Raw genomic sequence first — 23993 nt, 5'->3', positions numbered from 1 at the left:
GACCATTTTCTAAACCAGGTTGTCTGAAAGTTGGGTCATTGTAATTACATTCTTTTAGAGCAGAAATGTGCATCTACATTCTTCATCCTTCATGGGGGACTTGTTATGTGGTCTTCACACCAACTCGCAGTCCTTTGCTCAACTGATGAGCCAGTTCTTTACAGGTGTGAATAAAATACTCAGTTACCCAGAATAAAATCACAACAGAATGCATCCATTCATTGTCGAACAATTTCACCGCTCCCAGACAAGGCAAAGAGTGCCAGTGAGTAAGGAAATGGAGACCTCTGCCGGCCGACAAGGTTTTATTTCTTTGCAAGGAAAGGTCAATCAAATATGCTAAATGGTTAGAATGAAGAAAGACCTGGGACAAAGGGAAATCAGGGCTTTTACACCTGGGGAAACTCCCCACCACCGCCTTTTGTCTGTGTAGGTGTCACTGATTTCCCTGGGATGTGGGTTTGGAAGAGTTTCCCGCAGGATCTTACACCCAGATGATAGTTCCTGAGAGACATCTTCAACATGATCAAAAAGACAAAGTTTGTTTCACACTTTGTTGAGAAAACAGAAGGTTGTGTTTGAGGAAGTTAGATATCAGTAGATGCAAAGAGCTTAAATTCCCATTACACCAGAGCTGAGAAAATTTCCACAACACTGGACAAACACCAATGCAGAAGACCAGAATATGTGCTGTCACCTTGTCCAGTAATAAACGAAACACACGGCTGAATACGTATATATGTGTTTGTGGAGTTCTGTCAGCTGATATTCTTTCACTTCTGTTTCATTTTATTATTATATAATATTCAGGATAAACAGCTCACAGAATCAGGAAACACAACTTGAATGTTAACAACAAGCAAACCTTAAATAAGACGCAGCAAAAATTTGCATTTTGTTTAATTTAAAGTGGCGTTAACATCTGAGCTATAGGTTGTTTTGTCTGAAAATTGTATGGAGACAAACTGCATTTACATTGCTATGCATGTAAGGATAAATCTAGTGAAAGAGACTTTCCACTACAACGGAAAAGCTGAGAGAAAACATTGTAAAAGTTAAATTAAAGTCAGAGTTGAGTATTGTACTTGAGTCATGTCAACTGATTCTATCTGGAGCAGAAACAGTAGCTTCTACAGTTTGTGTCCTTCTTGGGGGATGGTCTTCACAGCTACTCAGTCTTTTGTCCACCTAACGACCCGGTTCTTTACATTTCTGAAGTGAAGCTAAACTGGAAGTTAATGTGAAAGTTAAATGTGAAAGTTATTCCCGAGTGGTTAAAAAAATGCCAGTAATTTTAGTGCTAACCAATAAGTACAGTAGTAAGCAAGTAGTATAATTAGCACAAATTAAATATCCATATTTACCATTTACCATGTAGGCATTTTATTCAAAACTGCTATAATTTTCTGTAACTTCTGCAGGAGAGCATCATGCATTATTTTAATATATAACTTAAATATAACTGGATTACGCATCTCTGTTCCACCTGGTCCATGAATGTGAGATTGCAACTCATTCTTGTGGAAAATTTTAGGGGGCGTTAACAAGACAGCTATGCATTAAGTACTTTACAGTGGGGGGTCGTGACTGGTGCAGGGGGGCTTGGTGCGTTGGTGCCTGAGTCATGCAAATGTCATGCAGGGATCAGGCAGGATTCCTGCAGAAACGAGCCAGCCGAAATTGGCCGCTCCATCTGTAATGAGTTGCCCTCCAAATGGCAGCTAACAACAGAGGGCTCACTTTATAATAAACTGTGTCTGCATGTTTGCATTTTCACTCATTGAAGTGACAGTAAAGCTTCAGTAGTAGTTGTCTTTCAAGGTTCTTGGAGTGAAGTGAGTGAGTGAAGGAGGATCGATCACCATTTGGTGGCAATCGAAATAACAAAATCCACGACACAGCCACAATGGCTAAAGAACTGTCCGATATCGGATCTTAACGTTATGAACGATCATTTTTATATTATATATAACAGTAGAATGAGAAGCAGCAAGGGCGAACAATATAAACTGTTCCGGTGTAACAATACCACTTCAGAATTTCAGGTTCAAGATGTACTGTAAGCGCCCCTGTAATGTGTTCATGGTGTTATGAGTTTATAATATGGTGCAGATTGTTTACCTTTGTTTCAAATTGATAAATGATAAGTTATATTGAAATGTAAATATTACAATATCTCATTTGCTGTAATGTAATACTTATGTACACCAAAGTCTCGCTCTGACGTGATTAAGAGACATTAGCATATAGGTGATGTGTCTCGCGAGACTTTCGAGATTCAAAAGGAGCAAGCTGATGAAGATCGCACCACACGGACTGCAGGTAAGCAGATGGCTCCTTCGACACTCGGCGCTCGAGCTATATTTTACTTAAAGTTAAAGTTGTCTACGTGTGAAGCCAAAGCCAGACATTCCAAGAGACTCATAGACTTGCCTTTTATTTGTTTAACTACTTTATTTAATGTGTTTATTTGTCTTTCATACATGTTAGGTGCCGTGCTAATTGCTAATTGCTAATGTGTGTACTGTTCACAATGCAGTTGCACTGAAGAAGGAAAACAACAAACTCCCGTTTCAAAGAACCGTGTTTTCGTGGAGAGAGCTACACAAGATGTCTCTGAGAACTTTGATGAACCGATGTAGGCATATTGTCGAGGACTGCACTCGGCGTCTTCTGGAGGATGACGTTACACCTGAAGTTGTACAATCGACATTAAGAAGGTATGTGAGCTGTGAAACGAGAGTGTCTATATGGTATTGACGTTAGCAAACAATAACAGGGTGAGTTCGATTACCGCTATCCATGACTTTATATCGTGTACAACATTCTCACTCCTTTATAGTTAATCAAGGAAGACAGTGGACAGAGTAAGACGAGCATAGGCTTGTTTTTGGTCATGTATTTTGCGTTATGGATGCCCGAACACGAGGGGCAGTTTCGGTCAAATATTTTTTTAGGTTGTTGTTTCTGTTTACTTTGTAAAAACTAAGTAGATTTCTTGAAAAACTGGAAATTATATATAGTTAATTTGCAATCGTCACAGAAGCGGACTCTGTGAGCGGCTTCTACAGGATAAGAAACACGTGTCGATTCGAAGTGTTCACCGTACTGAAAGTTTGGATGTTACAAGCACTCAATACTGTACCAGTAGTAAAGTCATGAGAAAAGACAAAATTGTGGTTCTGGGAAAGGCCTTTTGTTTCAGTAATGACCATCAAAGAAAATCCATCACATAGTTGGATGCGGTCTCTGATTATATGAAATCTGTTTGAATCACTACTCAGGATAGAGCTGCTGCAGAGGAGCATCCAGTGGGCAAAGGGCAGATTGTTAAGTGATGCTGATGCGGATGAAATCATCAATATATTATCAGAATACATTCAGGAGGTCCAAACGTCAAGTAGACCGCTTCAAGGTAAGAACATATCAGTGCTGTGGTGACACACATTTGGGTCTTTCTTCACTCTGACTGCTCGGGTGTTGATTGAGCTTCTTTCAAAATAATGAAACTTATGTCGGCCGTGCCCATTTTATTCTTCACCAGCATATGAGATTTGACACAACAATGCCCACAACAGTTTCACCAACAATGTTATTTGATGCAAGCTCAATGTCATGTTCTACAACGTCATGAAAAATTATGCCACTGGGTAACTTTGAGCATGTATTGTGACAGGCACTTCTGGTTACCAGGCACCACTGGTTACCGGGGAAGGCAGAGGTCGACCTCATTACTCCATCACCCTTGAGCAGCTGTCATTCCTCAGGTCATTGGGCTTCATTGCGCCTGCAATTGCAGATATTCTTCAAGTGTCTCTGACTACAGTGAAAAGACGTTTGAGGTGAGTGGCGTAATTGCGCTTCAGAGCATAGCGATTATTCGGAGCATGAGCGTGCTCATGAAAGTGCATCTAACTCATTTTGGACATGGGTATCAGATAATGGTTGTTTTGAAATGCTATAGTTATTTTGTTAATTTCTTTTTTGTTTATTTTTATCTATTACAGAAGGTACAACTTGACACGCTCCTCACTTTATGCCCAGATGCAAGATGCTGAACTGGACAAAATTATCCAAGACATCGAGGCAGGCAATGACCTGATTGGTCCAGAAGCCGTCAGAGCATCTCTGCTTTCAAGAGGACTTCGTGTTCAGCGCAGTAGAGTGCGAGCAAGCATGCTCAGATTAAATCCAGGGGCAGCTGCATTTCGAGCCCTAATGCAGAGACCTGAAAGACGAGTATATCGTGTGGCAGGTCCAAATTCTTTATGGCACATAGATGGAAACCACAAGCTAATAAGGTTTGTACTTCAACACATTTATATTGGTTTTGGTGAATAATTCAATGTCACACCATTATTACGGCTTTGCCATGTGGTATGTACGTACACATATTTAACACTATCTTTATTGATTAGGTGGAGGATAGTCATTCATGGGGCTATTGATGGATATAGCCGTCTTGTGGTCTTCCTTCGTGCCTCGGACAACAACCGCAGCAGCACTGTGCTGCAAAATTTCCTTGACGCTGTGGTCCGCCATGGAGTACCTTCCAGGGTTAGGACTGACAGAGGAGGGGAGAACAACGCTGTGGCCTTGATGATGAACATTTTCAGAGGTCGTCAACGAGGCAGTGCTCTCCAAGGCAGGAGTGTTCACAACCAAAGGATTGAGAGACTCTGGGGTGATCTTTGGCGTGGTTTAACAAATGTCTATCATTGGTTGTTTCACCATCTTGAAAATGAAGGCATCATTGACCTTGGGAATGAAGTGCACCTCTGGGCTCTTCACTACATCTACATACCAAGGATAAACAGAGATCTGTCGGACTTCATGAGGCAGTGGAACAACCATGGCTTGAGGACAGAGCGACACATGACCCCACTGCAATTGTTTGTCAGAGGCTGTCTCGAACAGCAAGGCAGACAATCCACTGCCATGCAAGACATCTTTGGGGCTCCTGGTGCTGGTCCAGTCACAGCTTCAGCCGACCCAGTCTTGGTGGCTCCGCCTGGCACTGCTCCTGCTACTGCTATCCAGCATAACTTGGACAATGCCACAATGGAGCAGATTCAAGCACAGTTTGACCCTCTTAGCGGTAACAGAGGACAATATGGCGTATTAACCCTATGTGACCTAATATCCTTCTTGGAGTCTAGGACACAGTGAGTTACAGTGAGACAATGACTCTTTCAAACATTTAATTTGTAATACATCAAAGCAGGTGTTTGTAAAGGTTGTTTCTCAATTGACAGGCTTGGAACTATATCAATATGTTTTGAAATGTTTTATTCTTTACAAGCAATTCAATAAACATCTTTAATGCTTTTACTTCGTACTGATTGCTCTTACTTGTCTGTAGAGTGCTGTACAGCTGAGTGAATTTGCATTGAGACCGTATGGTACATGTTTTATTTTGGCATACCGGGTCTAAGTTAGTATGTCACTTAAATACGTATGTGAATGTACAATCAAGTTGTAAGTATACAAATGTGATGCATGTCTTCTTATGTAGGAGAAGAGTGTAAAAACCCTATCAGCAGTTAATTGGAAGATGGAATTTATGGTGCTGTGATGACCGACACCCGTTGAATCGCCCAGTCACCAAAGACACGCTGCCAGTTGACCATGGGTTTGATAGAAGGCTTGAGGAAAAAGAACATAAACGTGATATTATTTAAAATGGCACAGGATGCAAAGATGAGGAGGACAATAAAAGTTACATTAGCAATATTCATTGATAAACAATGTAATTAAATGTTTTATCACAATTCCTATACAAAAAAAGCAAAATGATGAATAAAAATATTTGTAAAGAAACGAAGGGGAATCGAACCCGCGATCATGAGATGTCCAGCGCTGCGCCCAACCCGGTGAGCTATAACACCACACTTCGTCAAAAGCTATAAATGGCAAGATAGAAAGGAGTAATTACATGTTTCAAGCAAAGCAAAATGGTGAATAACCACATTTGAAAAGGAACGACTGGGAATCGAAGCGCTCCGCCCTTCCCGGTGAGCTATAAAGGCAGATGGAATTCAGACGTAGTTTTAAGGTTTTATTATGTAGAGTCGAACTATTCCTTAAGTTTAATTCAATTCAATTTAATCTGTATAGCCCTTTTTAGAATTGACTTGACATCTCGCAACGCAGCTCTACACAAGCAAAGAACAGTACATGAACAGTGAATGTGTAAGAATAATAATAATCATCGGGACGTAATTTTAAGCTTTTACCATGTAGAGTCCAGCACAGGCATACGCAGATGCCCCCGGTGAATAATGGTTGTTTATTTTTTTTAAAGTATATCGTTAGCCATTTCATTCATTGCAAAAATATAGTTTGTCTTTCTGAAAGACAAATACCATGCGAGTGAATTGCTAACAGGCTTCACACAGATTTAATAATATGTAATGGACAGCTTACAGGATGAGACACAGCCTTGGCATCACTTTCTATCTTTGCATATCTGTGTTCACTTGGTGAGACTGTTCTGGTTCAGCCGTGATTGGGCCACTCAAGTTTGAAATGATAGGCTGTGAAAACCTGAGGGCGGAGATCATTATCCCATAGTAGAGCGGCGTTTTCGACGGCGTCCGACGCGACCGGAAGTGATGTCGAATGCGCCGCTCCGGTTTTCATTAAAGCAGCGCTTTGGACGCAATAAACGGCGTCATGACAGGTTAGATGCCGGAAAAAGCGGCGTTTTATGAGGGAAATCGTGCTATAAAGTGGCGTTTTTATGGCACTTACGGCTTGAAGATTGCACCAGAACAGGGCTGGTGCAACACCACATCAACACCGGTGAGGCCCAGCCCATCCGCCTGCAACTCCACCGGCTGCCTCTCTCCAAACGCCAAGCGGCAGCGGAGCTGATCACCGCCCAGTGGTGATGGTGAGGAAAAAAGAGGGTGGCTGGCGACTCTGTGTAGACTACAGATGCCTTAACGCCGTCACTCTAAAAGACTCTTATCCACTACCCCCCATCGATGACGCTCTGGATTATGTGGCGGGGTCGTGTTGGTTCAGCTCCCTGGACCTGAGGAGCGGTTACTGGCAAATGGAGCTGGCCCCGGAGGCTTGAGCCAAAACGGCTTTCACCATCGGCCAGGGACTGTGGCAGTTCCGGGTCATGCCATTTGGACTGTGTAACGCCCCCGCCACCTTTGAGCGCCTCATGGAGCGGGTGCTGAAAGACATTCCCCGGAGCCGCTGTGTGGTGTATTTGGACGATCTGTTAGTGCATGCCAGAGACTTTGAGGGTGCGCAAACCTGCGGGAGGTCTTCACCATCATCCGTCAGGCTGGGCTCCGGCTGAACCCGGCAAAGTGCAATCTGCTGTTCTACTTAGAGACAGTGGCACTGAAGAAAAGACAGGAGGCAGAGCTGTAATAATATTAATTAATTAATTCATAATATGTAAGTAATATTTTTTTATTTTGTATTGCAGATTTTAATATTGATAATTGTATTGGAGTATATGTTTTGTCTTCGTAACACTTTCTGACAGACAACTTCTGCAATGTTTCCACCAAGTCCAAAGTTATGAGGGAGGTTCAGTGTCCATCAGTTGTTCATACGAGGCTCAGAACCAGAACAACATGATTTACTATGGACACTACAGATATTCATAAAATGTTTGTCCACTGTACATTCAGGATGAAGTTCAGAGAACATAATTTCATGAAAACTCATCATCGTGCTTCATTTACCTTTAGTATCCTGACAGTGTGGAGACTGTTGGGTATCGTTTACGGTGAGTCATGCACTTGTCTCTATCAATGAACAGTGAGTGAGTTTTACAGTTAATGTCTTTCTCTAGAGCCATGCGTGACTCCTCCAGGTGGGACGGGGAGCTTCTGGCCTCGCTCAGCTGCTGACTCAGAGAAATCAGAGTGGCATCAATTTGTCTCACCTCCCCCTCCAAACTAGACACAGAAGCAGCAAGACAGGAGATGAACAGAAAGATGAGACAGCACATGATTCAGATCTGTGTGTGTGTGTGTGTGTGTGTGTGTGTGTGTGTGTGTGTGTGTGTGTACCTGAGCTGGGGTTCATCCCTGCAGAGCTCCATGTTGGGTCTGAGAGAGTAATGGTAAAGTCTGGACTGAGCTAGGTTCTGTAGAACCAGAATATTCCTCTCCTGGAGCCCGATCTGCTTCAAGGTCTGTACACACATGGTCACACAATTAATAACCAATCAATAAATCACCCTTACTATCTGTCTGAATGACTGACTGTCTTGGTCTCTGTGCACTTTTGTAAGCTTCATTTCCAGCTGAGTCTTGGCCTGTTCCAGCTCCACACAGCGCTGGCTGAAGGCTTGGTCCACCTTGGAGCACTGGACTCTCAGATCCTCAGTGGTGTCCTGCAGCACCTGCTCCACCAGCAGTCTGACACACAAACAACTTAATTAAGTTCACTGAAAACTTGAAATCATTTACCACAGTGACGCTTTGAGCTCGCATCACACTGATCTTCATCATCATTACTCTGCAGCACTCTGACCTGAGACTGTTGGTGGCCTGTTCCTCCTACAGGGCCTTGTTCAGGTTGTCCTGGCTGAACTTCATCCCTGACGAGCTGTTCACTGTCCTGTCAATGTTTATCTTTAACAGCCTCCTCCACTGTGTCCTGTACCAGGTCTGGTCCTTATCTTCTTGTTCTGCAGTTCAGATTATCGGATTAGTTCTGAGGAGGTCTGTAGGCTCTACATGAGACTCTTTCAGGACCCCCTGAGACACAGCTCTGTTGTCATAGTCTGGCAGTGACACTAAAACCTCAGCGCTCATTTTATGACAGGTCAGTTACTGACACAAAGCTGATGAGCTGCTTTAAGAAGACTTTAGTGCACAGTGTCAACAGTCCTGCACCAGAACAAGTGGTGTGTTTGTTTGGTGTTGCCTGGTTACACATGTTGGCAGAAGCAGCTCCAGAAGCAAAGTTTCATTGAGCAATCATTCATCCAGAAGAACCCACCACAGGATACCACAAGGGACACGGTCAAATGCCTTCTCTAAGTCCACAAAGCACATGTCTACTGGTTGGGTGAACTCCCATGAACCCTCGAGCACTCTAGTGAGGCTATAGAGCTGATCCATTGTTCCACTACCAGAAAGAAAGACACATTTTCCCCTTCAACTTGAGGTTTGACTATCACTCCTCTCCAGGGACTACCACCCTGGTCCGCCAGTCCAGTGGCACTGTCCCCGACCGCCTAGCAATGCTACAAAGGTGTGTCAGCCATGTCACCTCCACAACATCCAAAGACTTAAAGTACTTAGTGTGAATCTTATCCACCAACTACCAGAGCTTACCAACTAGCTCAGTGACTTTAGCCAGGATGATGGATGAATCCAGCTCAGAGTCCCCAGCCCTAAAAGTATTCCTATCACCATCCAAAAATGTCCCCAGTTGAGGTGAGCAGCTTGGCATGCCGTTACCTATCAGCTGCCTCAGGACTCCCACAAGCTAACCAGGTCCAGTAAAACTTCTTTGTCAGCTTGATAGCATCTCTTACTTCTGGTGTCCACCACCGTGTTCAGGGATTGCTGCCATGACAGGCACCAAACATTCCAGACATTGGCATCAAAAATGGAGGCGGAGAAATATTTACACTCAATGTCCCCAATTTCCCTTGGGATCTGGTTGATGCTCTCTCAGAGGTGGGAGTTGAAGACCCCTCCGGCACAGGGTTCCACCAGATGTTCTCAACAGACCCTCACAATACGTTGGGGTCTGCCAAGTCTGTCTATCTTTCTCCTCTGCCACCGGATCCAGCTCACCACCAGGTGGTGATCAGTTGACAGCTCAGCCCCTCTCTTCATCCAAGTGTCCAAGACATATGGTCAGAGCTCTACCCTAGGATGTCATGGTGCAACATGCACTGATGGATACCCTTATGGTTGAACATGGTGCATGTTACTGACAAACCTGTGACTAGAACCGAAGTCCAATAACAGAACTCCATTCAGGTTCAGATGGGGGAGGCCTTTCCTCCAAATCACGCCCCTCCAAGTTTCACAGTTGTTGCCCACGTGAACATTGCAATCCTACAGCAGAGTTAAGGAGTTTCCAGTCTGGGCACCTTCTAGTCGGGTACTGCATTGCCTTTGTGTATGTGTTCATGTTTCTGTTTGCGTGCATACATTTGTACTGTATGTAAAACATACCTTGCACTTTGTGACATTTGTATTTACAAATTACAACCAGGACAAATAACAGTATGAACGTCAGTGCACTCAGTACAATGAAAACCACAGGGTTAAAGACCACCACATTTTTACCTAGTGACAGTTGAATCTTGGTGTAGTTTCCAAAAGTCCACTGTGAGTCTGAACCACACCAGTATGTCCCAGCATCACCTGCTTTCAGCTCTGTGATGGTCACTGAGAAAGAACTGGAAGAAACATCATCTAGCAGAGTGAACCTGACGTCAGTCTGTCCTGAGCTGTTTTGACTGGTCACCATGTCTGTACAGTTTCTGTGGTGGTCTCCCTTACAGAGGAACTTCCTGTTTGTCCCATGTTGTGGTGGATAGGGACACTGCAAACAAAAACTCCATTTACTTTATGTACATTTCTATTGATGTGAAACAACAGTGACTCAACTCAGTGTGTGATGAGGTAGATCTGTGACCTCTCACCTCTGACATCCAGATCAACAGCAGAGAAAACATCCAGTCCTGTGTTTCTCTTCACTCCACAAAGGTACGACCCAGAATCATTTTCGGTCAAACTGGTAATGGTCACTGTGAATTTTGACTTCTTGTCATCAGTCAGACTGAACTGTGTGTTTTGTCTGTTGTTAGAGGTGATTAGTGCCTGCTGCAGACATGAGGACGGCTGGTTTCCTCTGCAGATGTACTTCATGTTGTTCTGGTCCTGAGACTCATATGGACAACTGATGGACACTGAAAAATCCTAACTTTTCTAAATTAGAAGTTTGTTCAACATTAATCTACGAAGTAAATAAATTTGTCACCTAAGTGTAGTGGAGGAGACCATGTCTTTACATAGAAGTATATTTAACAAAGATGTGCCTCATTACAAATACCTAACATTGTAGATAACTGAATTTATTGTTTTGTGATCCCATATTCATAATAAATTATAAGGTCAACCAGTACAAATCAAACAAAGTGTGTTGATTAACAAAATAATGAATTTTACTTGACAACAATATAGAAATTTGATATGGAGTTTATTTACCTCTGACTATATTCAGACTGACTTCACTGTAAATATCATTATAAGACATAAGAATTACATGACAATTCTTATTAACATCAAAATGTGATGACAATCAGCTCAATTTACCTGAAACCACCTCCACTTTGACTTCAGCAGGGTAGTAATCCAATCCTCCACTAATCATCACCCCGCACCAGTATTTCCCAGCATGATTTTGATTGAGATTAAAGATGGTGGCTGTGAAAACTTTTATGTTTTTGTCATCACTGATGGAGAATTCCTTTTTATTTGCATTTTTTGTTGTGATCAGAACATCATCATCACTGCAGCAGTTGTTTCTGCACAAGTACTTCTCATTAGACTTGTATGTCTCGTCATAAGAGCAGGTAACTTTAGCTTCTTTTCCTTCATATCCAAACACATAGATAATCTCTGCTGCACCGGTCACTACAACAACAGAAAAAAAAAATTGTTAACTTAAAAAAAAAGAAAGAGAGAGGGAGACACATACCAAAACCAATATCAAGGTGCTATTATTCTATACAATGCTTGTCTTTGCATAGATACAAATAAATGCAATAAATATTAAATTTTAAATAATTTGTAAATTAATTCAAAGAACTTACTGAAGAAGATGAACAGCAGAATTTGAAGGCACCACATCTTCATCTTTTGTGAGCAAAGAGAAACTACAAAATAAGTTATACTAACATAGAAATGTTCCACCCACAACTTGTGTCAGTGTGCCAGGTAAATGCTGAACTGTCTCACTATTGCACTTTGATCAGCAGAGTTTTTTTAGAGATGCATCTGTTCTGACAAACTAATTTCCTGATTATTCTATTTGTGAACATAGAGAAATTACATCATTCTCATATCAGTTTAACTGACTGAGGAGGTACAAAGAAAACAAACTCACCTTCATTTGAATCCACTTAGACTATAGTTAATAAATATAATGTTTATCACTGCAGGACGTGAAAGATGATCAGCTCCGTCAGCTTTTGGCTAACATATTGTCAAAGTAGTTGTAGTTGCAGTCATGAAGTGTTCACATTTCTTCCACCAAGGGGCGCTCCAACCTGATGCCTTTACACACTGAGAAGGTAAATAGTACATGAGTGTAATGGTAACTACATTAATTACATTAGGTCTGAAAAGGCTTGTTTAAGCTCCTGTGTCTTTAAGGTCATCCCACTTTTTTCTTGACCAGCTTGTTCAGGTGGGCGGAACTATGCTCAGCTGGAACAAAAGGGTTCAACTACAGACATTCAAGGTCTGTTTGAGATTAACTGTGCCTTGCCTGGAAAACAGACGAGAGCAGGCAGAGACCTCTCACCTCTTACTTCCAGTTTAAGGGCTGAGAAAACATCTAGGCCTGTGTTTATCTGGACACCACAAAGTCGTACCTTTGGGGCCTACAACTAATTTGCTCTGAGTATACTGATGGGCAAAGGGAGTTGCACTGTGTCTTCGCAGATCCAGACAAAGCATATGACAGGTCGCTGAGATTGCTGTGGTATTGTGTGAGGAAACATGGAGTGGCGAAGTATGTTAGAGTAGTGCAGGACATGTATGAGAGCTGTGAGCCAGTGGTGAGGTGTGCTGTGGGTGTGACAGAGGAGTTCAACGTGAAGTTGGGTCTACATCAAAGTTTGGTTCTGAGCACATTCTAGTGCTGGTTATGCTCTGGTGAAGGACATGAATCTCTCCATGAATCTCCATGGACTAAGATGTTCACAGATGACATTGGTGAGAGCAGAGCAGGTGGAGGAAAATCTAGAGAGGTGGAGGTGTGCTCTCGAAAGCTGAGGAATGAAGGTTGGCAGCAGCAAAACAGAATACATGTGTGAATGAGAGAGAACCAAGTGGAGCTGTGAGGTTACAGGGAGCAGAGGTAAAGAAGGTGCAGGACTTTAAGTACTTAGGGTAAAGGTTCAGAGCAACAGAGAGTGTGGAATAGAGGTGAAGATGCGTGTGCAAATGGGATGAAATAGGTGGAGAGAAATGTCAGGCGTGATGACAAAAGAGTATCTGTCCAAAGGTTCAGTGTCCATCAGTTGTCCCTTTGAGTGTCAGCACCAGAACAACATGAAGAATATCTGCAGAGAAAACCAGCCGTCCTCATGTCTGCAGCAGGTAGATTTACTCCTGGAGGTGGGAGTTGAAGACCCCTATAGCACAGGGTTCCACCAGATATTCCCAGCAGACCCTGACAATATGTTTGGGTCTGCCATGTCTGTCCAGCTTTCTTCCGTGCCACCGGATCCGGCTCACCAGTAGGTAGTGTAAGTTGATAGCTCAGCCCCTCACTTCACCAGAGTGTCCAAGACATATGGTCAGAGCTCAGATAGTTGACAACCTCCAATCTAAGTTGTCATGGTGCAACCTGCATTGATGGACACCCTCATGCTTGAACATGGTGTTTGTTATGGACAACCTGTGATTACAAAAGAAGTCCAATAACAAAACTCCCCTCAGGTTCAGATTGGGAAGGCCTTACCTCCCAATCACGCCCCTCCAAGTGTCACTGTTGTTGCCTACTCAAGTGTTGAAATCCCCTCAGCAGAATGACAGGGACTCCAAGAAAGTTGGGTACTCTGCAGTATTATTCAGTCCTTAGGCACAAACACCAGTGAGAGCCCTTTCACCTACCCGAGGGGGCAGAGAAGCGTTTTTCGCTTCCACTAGGGAGAATTCCACATGGCAGCTGAGCTGGGGAGCTATAAGCTAGCCCACTCCAGCCCGTCACCTCTCACCGCAGGCAACTCCAGAGGACAATAGGGACCAAGCTTTCTCAAAGAGTTGGGTTCCAGAACCCAAGCAATGTGTAGAAGCGAATTTGGCCATTTCTAGCCAGTACTACTCAACATCTCGCACAAGCTCAGGCTCTTTCACCACACGTCCCAATAACCAGATTCTTAGTACAGGGATTTGGTCACCAAGGCACCCTCCCATGACTGCCACCCAATTACTTATGATCCTTCCTCATGGTGATGGGCCTATGGGAAGGCAAGTTCACGCAGCTCTTTTTGGGGTGTACCTGGCCCTGTCTTGTGTGATCTCTGTTTGATGTATCAGCCAATGTTCATTATAAGTTAAGAGAAAGAAATATTCAAATTAATAAAACAGCACAGGTTGTAGAGGAGGTTGTACAACGGATATCTATTATTACCTCTCAAGAACAAAAAAGTGTGAACTCTTGTTTCATTTCCTATGTCACTGATGTCAACTAATGACACCAAAGTTCAACATGTGAACACACACAAACCATTGATGTGTTTACTTGGGATATGTGTTTTCCTTTGATTTGAGCTGTTGTATAGTGATGGCAGAGATCACAGTGGTTGTCTTCTGTGGAAAGACTGTGTCAAAAACAACAGCACTGCTGAATATTTAGTTTCATGTTAGTTTTTATACATGTTTTTATACCATATGACATGTATGACAACACATAAAGGACAAATAGAAATGAGCAATAACATGTAACAAAGTTCCTACAAAGCTGGATGTGGTTTGAATGTTGGTTAGTGTTTTGCCTGCCTTCTGCAGTGATTTTTGTTGTTACTTTGTATTTCTATTTAGTGAGTGTGTTTGTGTTCAGTTAGTGTATGTCTTTCATTTTTGTTTTGTGATATGTTGGTTTATAGTTTGTCCATTTCTGTGTATTCATTTTTGTTGGTACTTTGTATCGTTGAGTAAGTGTATGAGTTGGTGTTTGTGTCTGTATTTGTAACTGCAGCATTTTCGGTTGTTATCCATCGTGTTTTCGGGTCTCTTTATGTTGAGACTTAGTTTTACTATAGTCGTCTTTGTTTTAGGTTTTTCTCCTTGCTCTTTCTCATCTTCTTGTTTCCCGGTGTCCCCTGTTTTTTTTGGATCGGCTTATATCAAATCCTTTTGTTGCCAACCTTGTCAGTTCGTAACAGGATGTGAAGGGAGAAAAGTTGTAGTTTATGCCACATGGCTACTTCAGATTACTAATAATGTGTTTTGGCCAGCAGAAACATTAAAATGCATCAATCCGAAGGGCTGTTTATACACATGGGGCTCTTAAACAGAAATCAAGAAGGGAAGTAAATGTGATGTCTACATTGAGAACCTTAGTGTTTATTCATTATCAAATCAAAATTAGGTAATTTAATCAAAAAATTATTTTTCAAAAAACATAATTTGTTTTTAAATAAATGATACATTTTCAGTTTTAATAGTTTATAGACTCCCCATTCACATTATCCTGTTGATTGATCTACTTTGGAAAACCTCAGAATGACATGTATTTAATGTGAGCTCTTCAAACTGACTGTTCCTCTTCACTCTGAGAACTGAAGTTCATCATCACATATTGACGTAAGAATGTTTTCTCAGCAGAGCTGTGTGTACTTCCTAGCATGCAGCAGAAACTGGGAGCAGGGGGTCTGTGCTCCTTGGTCCGACACTTGATGATCTCTGGTCTATAACCTCAACAAGATTAACAGCAGACGTCTGAGCTAAAAGCTAAAAGAAATGTTTAAAGTCTGTCTGAACAATACACACTCATTCACATATCAAAACATATTCCATTGAGTACTGCATATATTTTGTTATCTTTGTATTATAATTAGTATTACTATTTGATTTTATTTTTTTCAATTTTATTATTATTATTATTATTATTATTATTATTATTACTACTACTACTATACATTATTACACAGATGGTGACTTTGCTTTTTTTATTGTTATAATGTAAGTATTCAAAATGAATTTGGACTGAAATATATTTAAATGCTTTTAAAAATAAAACCATGAATAATTTTGATTAATTATTCACAGTATGTGATCAAATGTTTTTAATCACTTGACAAAAATATCAATAGTTTGTTATATCAACAATAACAATAATACAAGATTTTTTCATTTGTGTGGACGTTGTTCATCTCATCATTGTTGACTGTAAACTTCATTACAGTAAATATCTTCTGTTGGGTTGAAGTTTTCATACGTCTCATCCTGCTGGGCTCCACTTGTTTTGTCATGCTGGTTGCAGGTGCTCTGCTGGTTGGACGTCCTTTTCGTTGAGTACACTACAACGTCATCATTTTCATAAATCTAAAATAGAATAAAGAAAATCAGTGAACTTAGTGTCATATCAGTGTCATTTCATTTGTTATGTGTCAGAGGAAGACGTCCTGTAAAACACAGATCAGATTACTGTGAAGTCCAGTGAAACTGTTCATTATCCAGATCAAAGTCTAAAGCCATGCTTTTAGCATATGCTAACATCTTCATGGTAAAATGCTCACAGTGACAATGCTAATATACTAATGATGTTTATCATCTTCACCATCTTAGGTCGGCCAGCTGTGATGCACTGCACATTGTGACACCTGTCAATCACGGCAGCATTACATTTTTCCATGCTGAAAATCACCAGGTGGATTTAATGCTGCAGCTGATCAGTGTAGATTGTAAAGAACATTTCAGTCTTATGTGTCCACTAGCAGTGTTTTTGACTGTGATTTTCTTACATCAGCTTCTTCTTCATCTGCCGCTCTGGTGGTTGTTCTGTTCTCTCTGGCTGCAGTTCCTGGAAACAGCACAGTACAAATGTTCAGTTTGTTTACATTCACATGTATGTGCATTGCCTGTGTGTATGTGTTCATGTTTCTGTTTGTGTGCATACATTTGTACTGTATGTAAAACATACCTTGCACTTTGTGACATTTGTATTTACAAATTACAACCAGGACAAATATCAGTATGAACATCAGTGCAGCCGGTACAATGAAAACCACAGGGTTAAAGACCACCACATCTGAAAAAAAAGAAAAATGTCAAAATATCCTTCCTGATAACTCACAGTAGCAGCATGTTCCTCATTTATCTGATGACATTTGTTCTATCATTCAAACACAGTAGCAGAAGTAACACCACATATGAGAAATGTAACATCACTGACTTAAATAATGTGTGTTTTAATACAGCTGCTAGTTTATCACATATACACACAGGATCAGTTTTGTTACTCAGCTGGACGATATGATCATTTACACTCATTTCCCGGACTACTTCCTGAATACATACTGGATCCCCATACTGTGACCATACCCACTATGTGCATTGTTTGTAGGTCAGCTGGTCGTACTGCTCCCTCATATAATCAGCTGCATTGTAACTGTGTTGCTCTTTTACCTAGTGACAGTTGAATCTTGAAACTCTCTCATAACTTTGGACTTTGATGGAACTGTTGTAGCCGGTGTTTTCTGGCATATAAAATGAATAATCACAGATTCTTACAGGCACAGAATAATGACATAGAATACTGTATAGAAAGATTCAGGAAATCTTTGTTAAACCTAAGATCTAAGTAACATATTACCCTTTTTAATAATTTATGTATTTTAACAAATGATGTAAGTGATGAATCTTTGTCATCTTTTAGTCCTTTTTTTCTGCTTTAAAATGTGACCTCTCACCTCTGACCTCCAGATCAACAGCAGAGAAAACATCCAGTCCTGTGTTTCTCTTTACTCCACAAAGGTACGACCCAGAATCCTTTTGGGTCAAACTGGTAATGGTCACTGTGAATTTTCTTGACTCCTTGTCATCAGTCAGACTGAACTGTGTGTTTTGTGTGTTGTTAGAGGTGATTAGTGCCTGCTGCAGACATGAGGACGGCTGGTTTCCTCTGCAGATGTACTTCATGTTGTTCTGGTCCTGAGACTCATATGGACAACTGATGGACACTGAACCTCCCTCATAACTTTGGACTTTGCTGGACCTTCTGCAGCAGGTGTCTGTTAGAGAGTGAAACAAACAGTTATTTAATATTTATCTTTGTGTAAAGGTATCAATATCAATATTTCTAGTTTAGTTTAGTTAGTAAAATACAGAACCTTTAGTTTACTACATTTCATTCTATAGTGAAAAAATTCAGGGACTGGAAGGATCGGAGGAGAAATCTGTATATAAAGGGCAGATTCCACTATTGCATGTGTTTGACCTGCAAAAACGTCTCAGTTGCTGTTGTATAAAGAACCATCATGATATAATGTTGAATACAGCCACATACAGCCAACCTGAAACTCTACTGTACAAGGATGAAGTCATACATCAACTCTATTCTGAAACAAGTTCAAAGAACAAGACCATCCAGACTGTTGTCAGCTAAAGATGAAAAAGTCAACAGTGCTACAACAGAGTGGCTCCACATACACAGAGAGTCTGTACTTGACCGGCCTGTCTGCAACAAGCCTCACTCCCAACTTTTTAAAATTGATTCATGTTTACAAAAGATAATAAAGAGTATATAAAAAGTATATAAAAAATCCTAACTTTTCTATTATGAGAGTTTGAATAATATTAACCTATAAGTAAAAACATTTTTCACATCAGTGTAGTGGAGGAGACCATGTCTCTTCATAGAAATATATTTAATAAAGAAGTGCCTCATTACAAATGCCTAACATTGTAGATAATTGAATTTATTATTTATAATTTATCCCATCTTCATAATAAATTATAAGGTCAACCACTACAAATCAAACAAAGTGGTGTTGATAAAATAATGAATTTTACTTGAGAACAATATAGATATTTGACATGGAGTTTATTTACCTCTGATTATATTCAGACTGACTTCAATATAGATATTTTTTCCACACCTTGTTAAATATGACACGTGACAATGAGATGATAATTCATAGGATATTGACATCACAAAGTAATGAAAATAATTTCTAATTACCTTTCTCCACCTTCAGTTTGACTTCAGCAAGGTAGTAATCATTTCCACTAATCATCACCCCACACCAGTATTTCCCAGCATCGTTTTGATTAAGATTAGAGATGGTGGCTGTGAAAACCTGTTTGTTTTTGTCATCACTGATGGAGTATCTGTTTTTATGTGTTTGTGTTGTTGTGATCAGAACATCATCATCACTGCCGCAGTTGTTTCTGCACAAGTACTTCTCATTAGATTTGTATCTCTTGTGATAAGAGCAGGACACTTTAGCTTCTTTTCCTTCATATCCAAACACAGGGATAATCTCTGCTGCACCGGTCACTACAACAAGAAAAAAATGTTAACTTGAAAAAAAAGAGAGAGAGGGAGACACATACCAAAACCAATATTAAGGTGGTAGAATTCTGCAATACTTGTGTTTGCATAAATACAGATAAAAGCAATAAATATTAAATTTTAAATAATTTTATAAATAAATTCAAAGAACTTACTGAAGAGGATGAACAGCATAATTTGAAGGCACCACATCTTCATCTTTTGTGAGCAAAGAGAAACTACAAAATAAGTTTTACTAACATAGAAATGTTCCACCCACAACTTGTCTTTGTGCCAGGTAAATACTGAACTGTCTCACTAGTGCACTTTGATCACCAGAGTTTTTTTAGCGATGCATCTGTTCTGACAAACTCACTTCCTGATTTCTGATCTTTATGGTGAAACTGAGAAATTATAACAGTAATTAATTTTCATATTCTCTGTTAAACTAACTGAAGTGGTACAAAGAAACAAACTCACCTTAATTATTATTTATTATAGTTAATAAATATAATGTTTATCACTGCAGGACGTGAAAGGTGATCAGCTCCGTCAGCTTTTAGTTGGTATATTGTCAAAATAGTTCAGTCATCAAGTGTTCACATTTCTGCCACCCAGGGGCGCTACAACCTAATATCTTTACACCCTGAGACGGTAAATAGTACGAGTGTAATGGTAACTAGATTATAAAGTCCATACAGTATCTTGTATTTGTTCTCTCTGTATATATGTTTACATTAGTAAGTTATTCATTTAATGTACATTAATGACACAGTTACTACTTGTAGTGCCAGAAACCCATTTGTATGCCTCAAGAAGTAAATTTGTTAATATTATATATATTATATCCACATTATGCTTATTCAGGCTCTATCTCTGATTCTGGAGCTTCACTAATACAGAATTATATGATTTTCAAGTTAAACAGTCTAAATATTGTATATGTTATAATACCTCTTTATGCAAGAGCTCATCTGGTTTTAAGTCTGAAAAGGCTTGTTTAAGCTCCTGTGTCTTTAAGGCCATCCCACCTAGTTCTGATTGCTAACCTTCCTGTCATGTTTGTGTCAAATCCGACCGATTTACATGTTAAAACACTCATAAATATTGTGTTTTACATCTGATTACATCAAGACCTTATGATATCCTCCACACTATGCACTTGAACATATAAAAGAGATGATCACCTCTTTTGTTGAATTTTTTGAGTGTTTTAATCAACCTTGTTCCCGGTCAAAAGTGACCATCATAGGAAATTAATAGGTATCCAAACTATCTGTATCACTCACTCACACACACATTTCAGACTGAACAATGTGGGTACACATCTCTTTCCCGCGCTTATGTGCCGATCCTCCCACGTGAACCAACTTCCTGATGAAACAATGTACCAGATCTTCACACAGACTAGACAGGTGTCTGTTGTGTGAACACATCTCTTTCCCACGCTTTTGTCAGATTAAAGCTCTGAAACTGTTAATTTTTAGTCATCTGAGAAAGTGAAATACAAGTAAATACTCCTTTACTAAAGTTTCAAGCTTTCTTTTATGCAGTCTCATTGGTTCTTTTCAGTATCCTGACAGTGTGGAGACTGTTGGGTATCGTTTACGGTGAGTCTTGCAGCTGAGCCTGGGTGGTGCTTTGTGTCTGGACTCCTGTTACTGTGTCTCCCACAGTGGTCATCAAAGCTGTAGGCCTGGTACTTATCAGACCAGTCCAACTCTAACATGTGCTTGGCCTCTCTGTTCAACCTGACACACACATCAAAGATAGATAGATACTTTATTACAGCCTGGTCAATTCAGACGTCTAAAGGACATTTTATGAATGACGTACATGTCAGGAAATGTACGTTTCTGTAAAGAGACACTCACTTGATCTGAGTGACAACCTGAGCTTTAGTTCTCTTCAGAAGGTCCTGGACGCTCCTGATCATCTCCACTTCCTGTAAAACACAGTCCCACTGAGCCCTCTGCTGGAGCTGCTTTACTGTTACACTGAACTCAGTATGAGACACTTGATCCAGAGAAAATTACTGTGAGCACACAACTGAACTGTTGTTGTAAAGACTGCAGGTAATTGTTCATTATTATTATTATTATTATTATTACACCAGCTTAATGTGTTTATTTTATAATTTTCTCACCAAAAAAATCTAATTTACTATAACCTAAACCAAACCATTAAAAGGACAGAGGGATACTGTCTTCTGTGTGTTTCTAATCAGATAGAATCTTACATCTCTCTATTAAATATTAGTGGATCTCAAACATTTGTTCATTTGGACTCAGTTACTAGATCATCAGAATAGTTGCACATTAATCTTCTGTTGACTGACAAGTGGAAAGTCGAATTGTTTCATCTCTTAAATTATTTAGTTCAAGCAGTTGAATGATTAATTAAAGTCTTGATAAGTTCATAGATTAAATATCGTTCAAGTTTATAACACCTCACTTCTCTAATGTTCACTGTCCTGTCAATGTTCACCTTCATCAGCTCCTCCTCCACTGTGTCCTGTACCAGGTCTGGTCCCAGTCTTCTTGTCCTGCAGTTCAGATTATCTGTGGTGATGGCGTACGGAGTCTCGGTGGCGTCCAGCGCCTTCTCCAGCCGCGTCTTCAGTGCCAGCAGTGTCTCGGTGTCGGTCAGCAGATGGTCGATGTGCCGCTGCAGCTCAGACTTCCAGTAGTGGATGTCTTGTAGTCTTTCTCCCAGAAGACGTGTTCCCTCAGGTTGGGTCTTCAAAGTGGCTTCCTCTGTGTTAACTCATTACAATGATACAGTGAAAATAACTACGGTACAGCTCAGATTGTTGATCAGATCTAGTGTCAAACTCTGTTAAACTGCCTAATGTGAAAGATAAGTCGAGCAAACGTCTTGATTCTAATGAAGGTCCTGATGATTTGGGGGCAAAAAGTAGAATGAATGACTCAATGGGATAACAATGGACATATGTACTTCTGTATCAGGTTTTTAAAAAGGTTATAATATTACTTTTCTAATGTAGAGTAGATGTCTTCTGTTGCTCTGAGGCTTTGGTACACACTACGGTCATATTCAGGTTCTTTATCATTCTTATGATTGGTGCTCTGCTGCTCATACAAACCCAGCTCTGAACCAGATAAAGCTTCTGAATTAACATGAATCTAAAGAGAAAGAATTGTTCAAATGAATGAAACAGCACAGATACACAGAGGAGGTTGTATGACCACAGTCTGTTTTTCAGTTTGTGTGATCCAGAGTTTGATATTCACCTTTCTCATTTCTTCAGTTTCCTCAGTCTTTGTTATGTTTCTGTTCACACTGACTTCAGGTCCTACTTTTCGGACTATACAACACAACTCATTGTGCAGGCTCTGGTCATATGTCGGCTCAATACTGCAATGTCATACTGACGGGGTTACCAGGATGCACCATCAAACCCCTCCAGATGATCCAAAGTTCAGCAGTATGTCTCAGTTTTGATCAGCCTAAAAGGACACGTTACACCACTTTTCAGATCTCTGCACTGGCTTCCTGAAGCTGCCCGCATCAGATTCAAAGCCCTGACCTTTGCCTACAAAGTGGTCAACTTAACAGCATCAGCTTACCTGAACTTCCTGATCCAGGTCTACAATCCCTTGTAGACAGACACTTGTCTTGTGTTCACCTCACCTAAGAAAAAAGCTCCCTGGCAAAGCTTTTCAGCTCAGTGGTTCCATGATGGTGGAACGACCTGCCCTCTTCTGCACACTCAGCTGCCTCTCAACTTTAGAAAACTTGCTGAAAATAGAACTCTTCTAAATCTTTCTCTCCACTTAAATCTGTCTCTGCACTTCGTCCTTACCGTCCTGTCAATTACTGTTATTAGTTTCACCCGTGGCACTCTGCTCAGCCTCCCTCAGTCATAAAGTCCTTGCCCCCTGTCATGTGGCGATTGCCATATTGGCTTCCACCATTTTGTATTTCCCAGTCTGCAACTCCCAGAGTTCCTTGCTTCCCCACGTTCGGTTCCTGTATCGTTCTACCACCATTCTTGTTACAGTAATCTTCTTTAATTTACCTGTATCTGGCATTATAATTGTGTCCACTAAAACCAAAATTATGTGTTAATTGTATGATTTTTACACAAAATTATTTGGTATAGGAAAAATTTATATTTTCTGAATGTGCAATTTTTTTTAATGAATATGCATTTCTCATACTGAGAGGATTAACAACAGAAGACAAAAATGTGACCTCTTACCCCTGACCACTACATCAACAGGAGAGAAAACATCCAGTCCTGTGTTTCTCTTTACTCCACAAATGTACGACCCAGAATCCTTTTGGGTCAAACTGGTAATGGTCACTGTGAATTTTCTTGACTCCTTGTCATCAGTCAGACTGAACTGTGTGTTTTGTGTGTTGTTAGAGGTGATTAGTGCCTGCTGCAGACATGAGGACGGCTGGTTTCCTCTGCAGATGTACTTCATGTTGTTCTGGTCCTGAGACTCATATGGACAACTGATGGACACTGAACCTCCCTCATAACTTTCAAATTAGTACACCAGGTCATTTTGAAAGTACCAGCATTCATTACTGTTCACTAAAGTCAGACTGCAGGTCTTAATGCTCAATTCAGTTTTTTTTACTGAGATCCGATTTTGTGTGTGTCTGTACACATTTATGGGTTAAATGTGACATATAAAAGTCAGCTCAGAGTGCACAGGTAGCACATGTGTCTCCATCTTCAATGGAGAGAAACATACAGAGAGGCAGAAGAGGAAGAGTTTGTGCAA

General features: G+C 40.6%; 1 protein-coding gene across 1 annotated transcript; it reads right to left on the bottom strand.

Moving 5' to 3' along the window:
- Positions 1-7714: 7714 nt before the first annotated feature.
- Positions 7715-22185, bottom strand: LOC113161866 (tektin-4-like). Its single transcript, XM_026359679.1, is given in 8 exon segments — positions 7715-7928; positions 8043-8167; positions 8258-8393; positions 8509-8575; positions 20815-20984; positions 21108-21178; positions 21721-21998; positions 22164-22185. Coding segments are annotated over 8 exon segments (1083 nt in total).
- Between the last annotated feature and the right edge of the window lie 1808 nt (positions 22186-23993).

Source organism: Anabas testudineus, chromosome 1 (assembly GCF_900324465.2).
Source record: "Anabas testudineus chromosome 1, fAnaTes1.2, whole genome shotgun sequence".
Classification (NCBI taxonomy): Eukaryota; Metazoa; Chordata; class Actinopteri; order Anabantiformes; family Anabantidae; genus Anabas; species Anabas testudineus.
The sequence above is the reverse complement of the archived record's forward strand: the minus strand, read 5'-3'. Positions and strand labels throughout refer to the sequence as shown.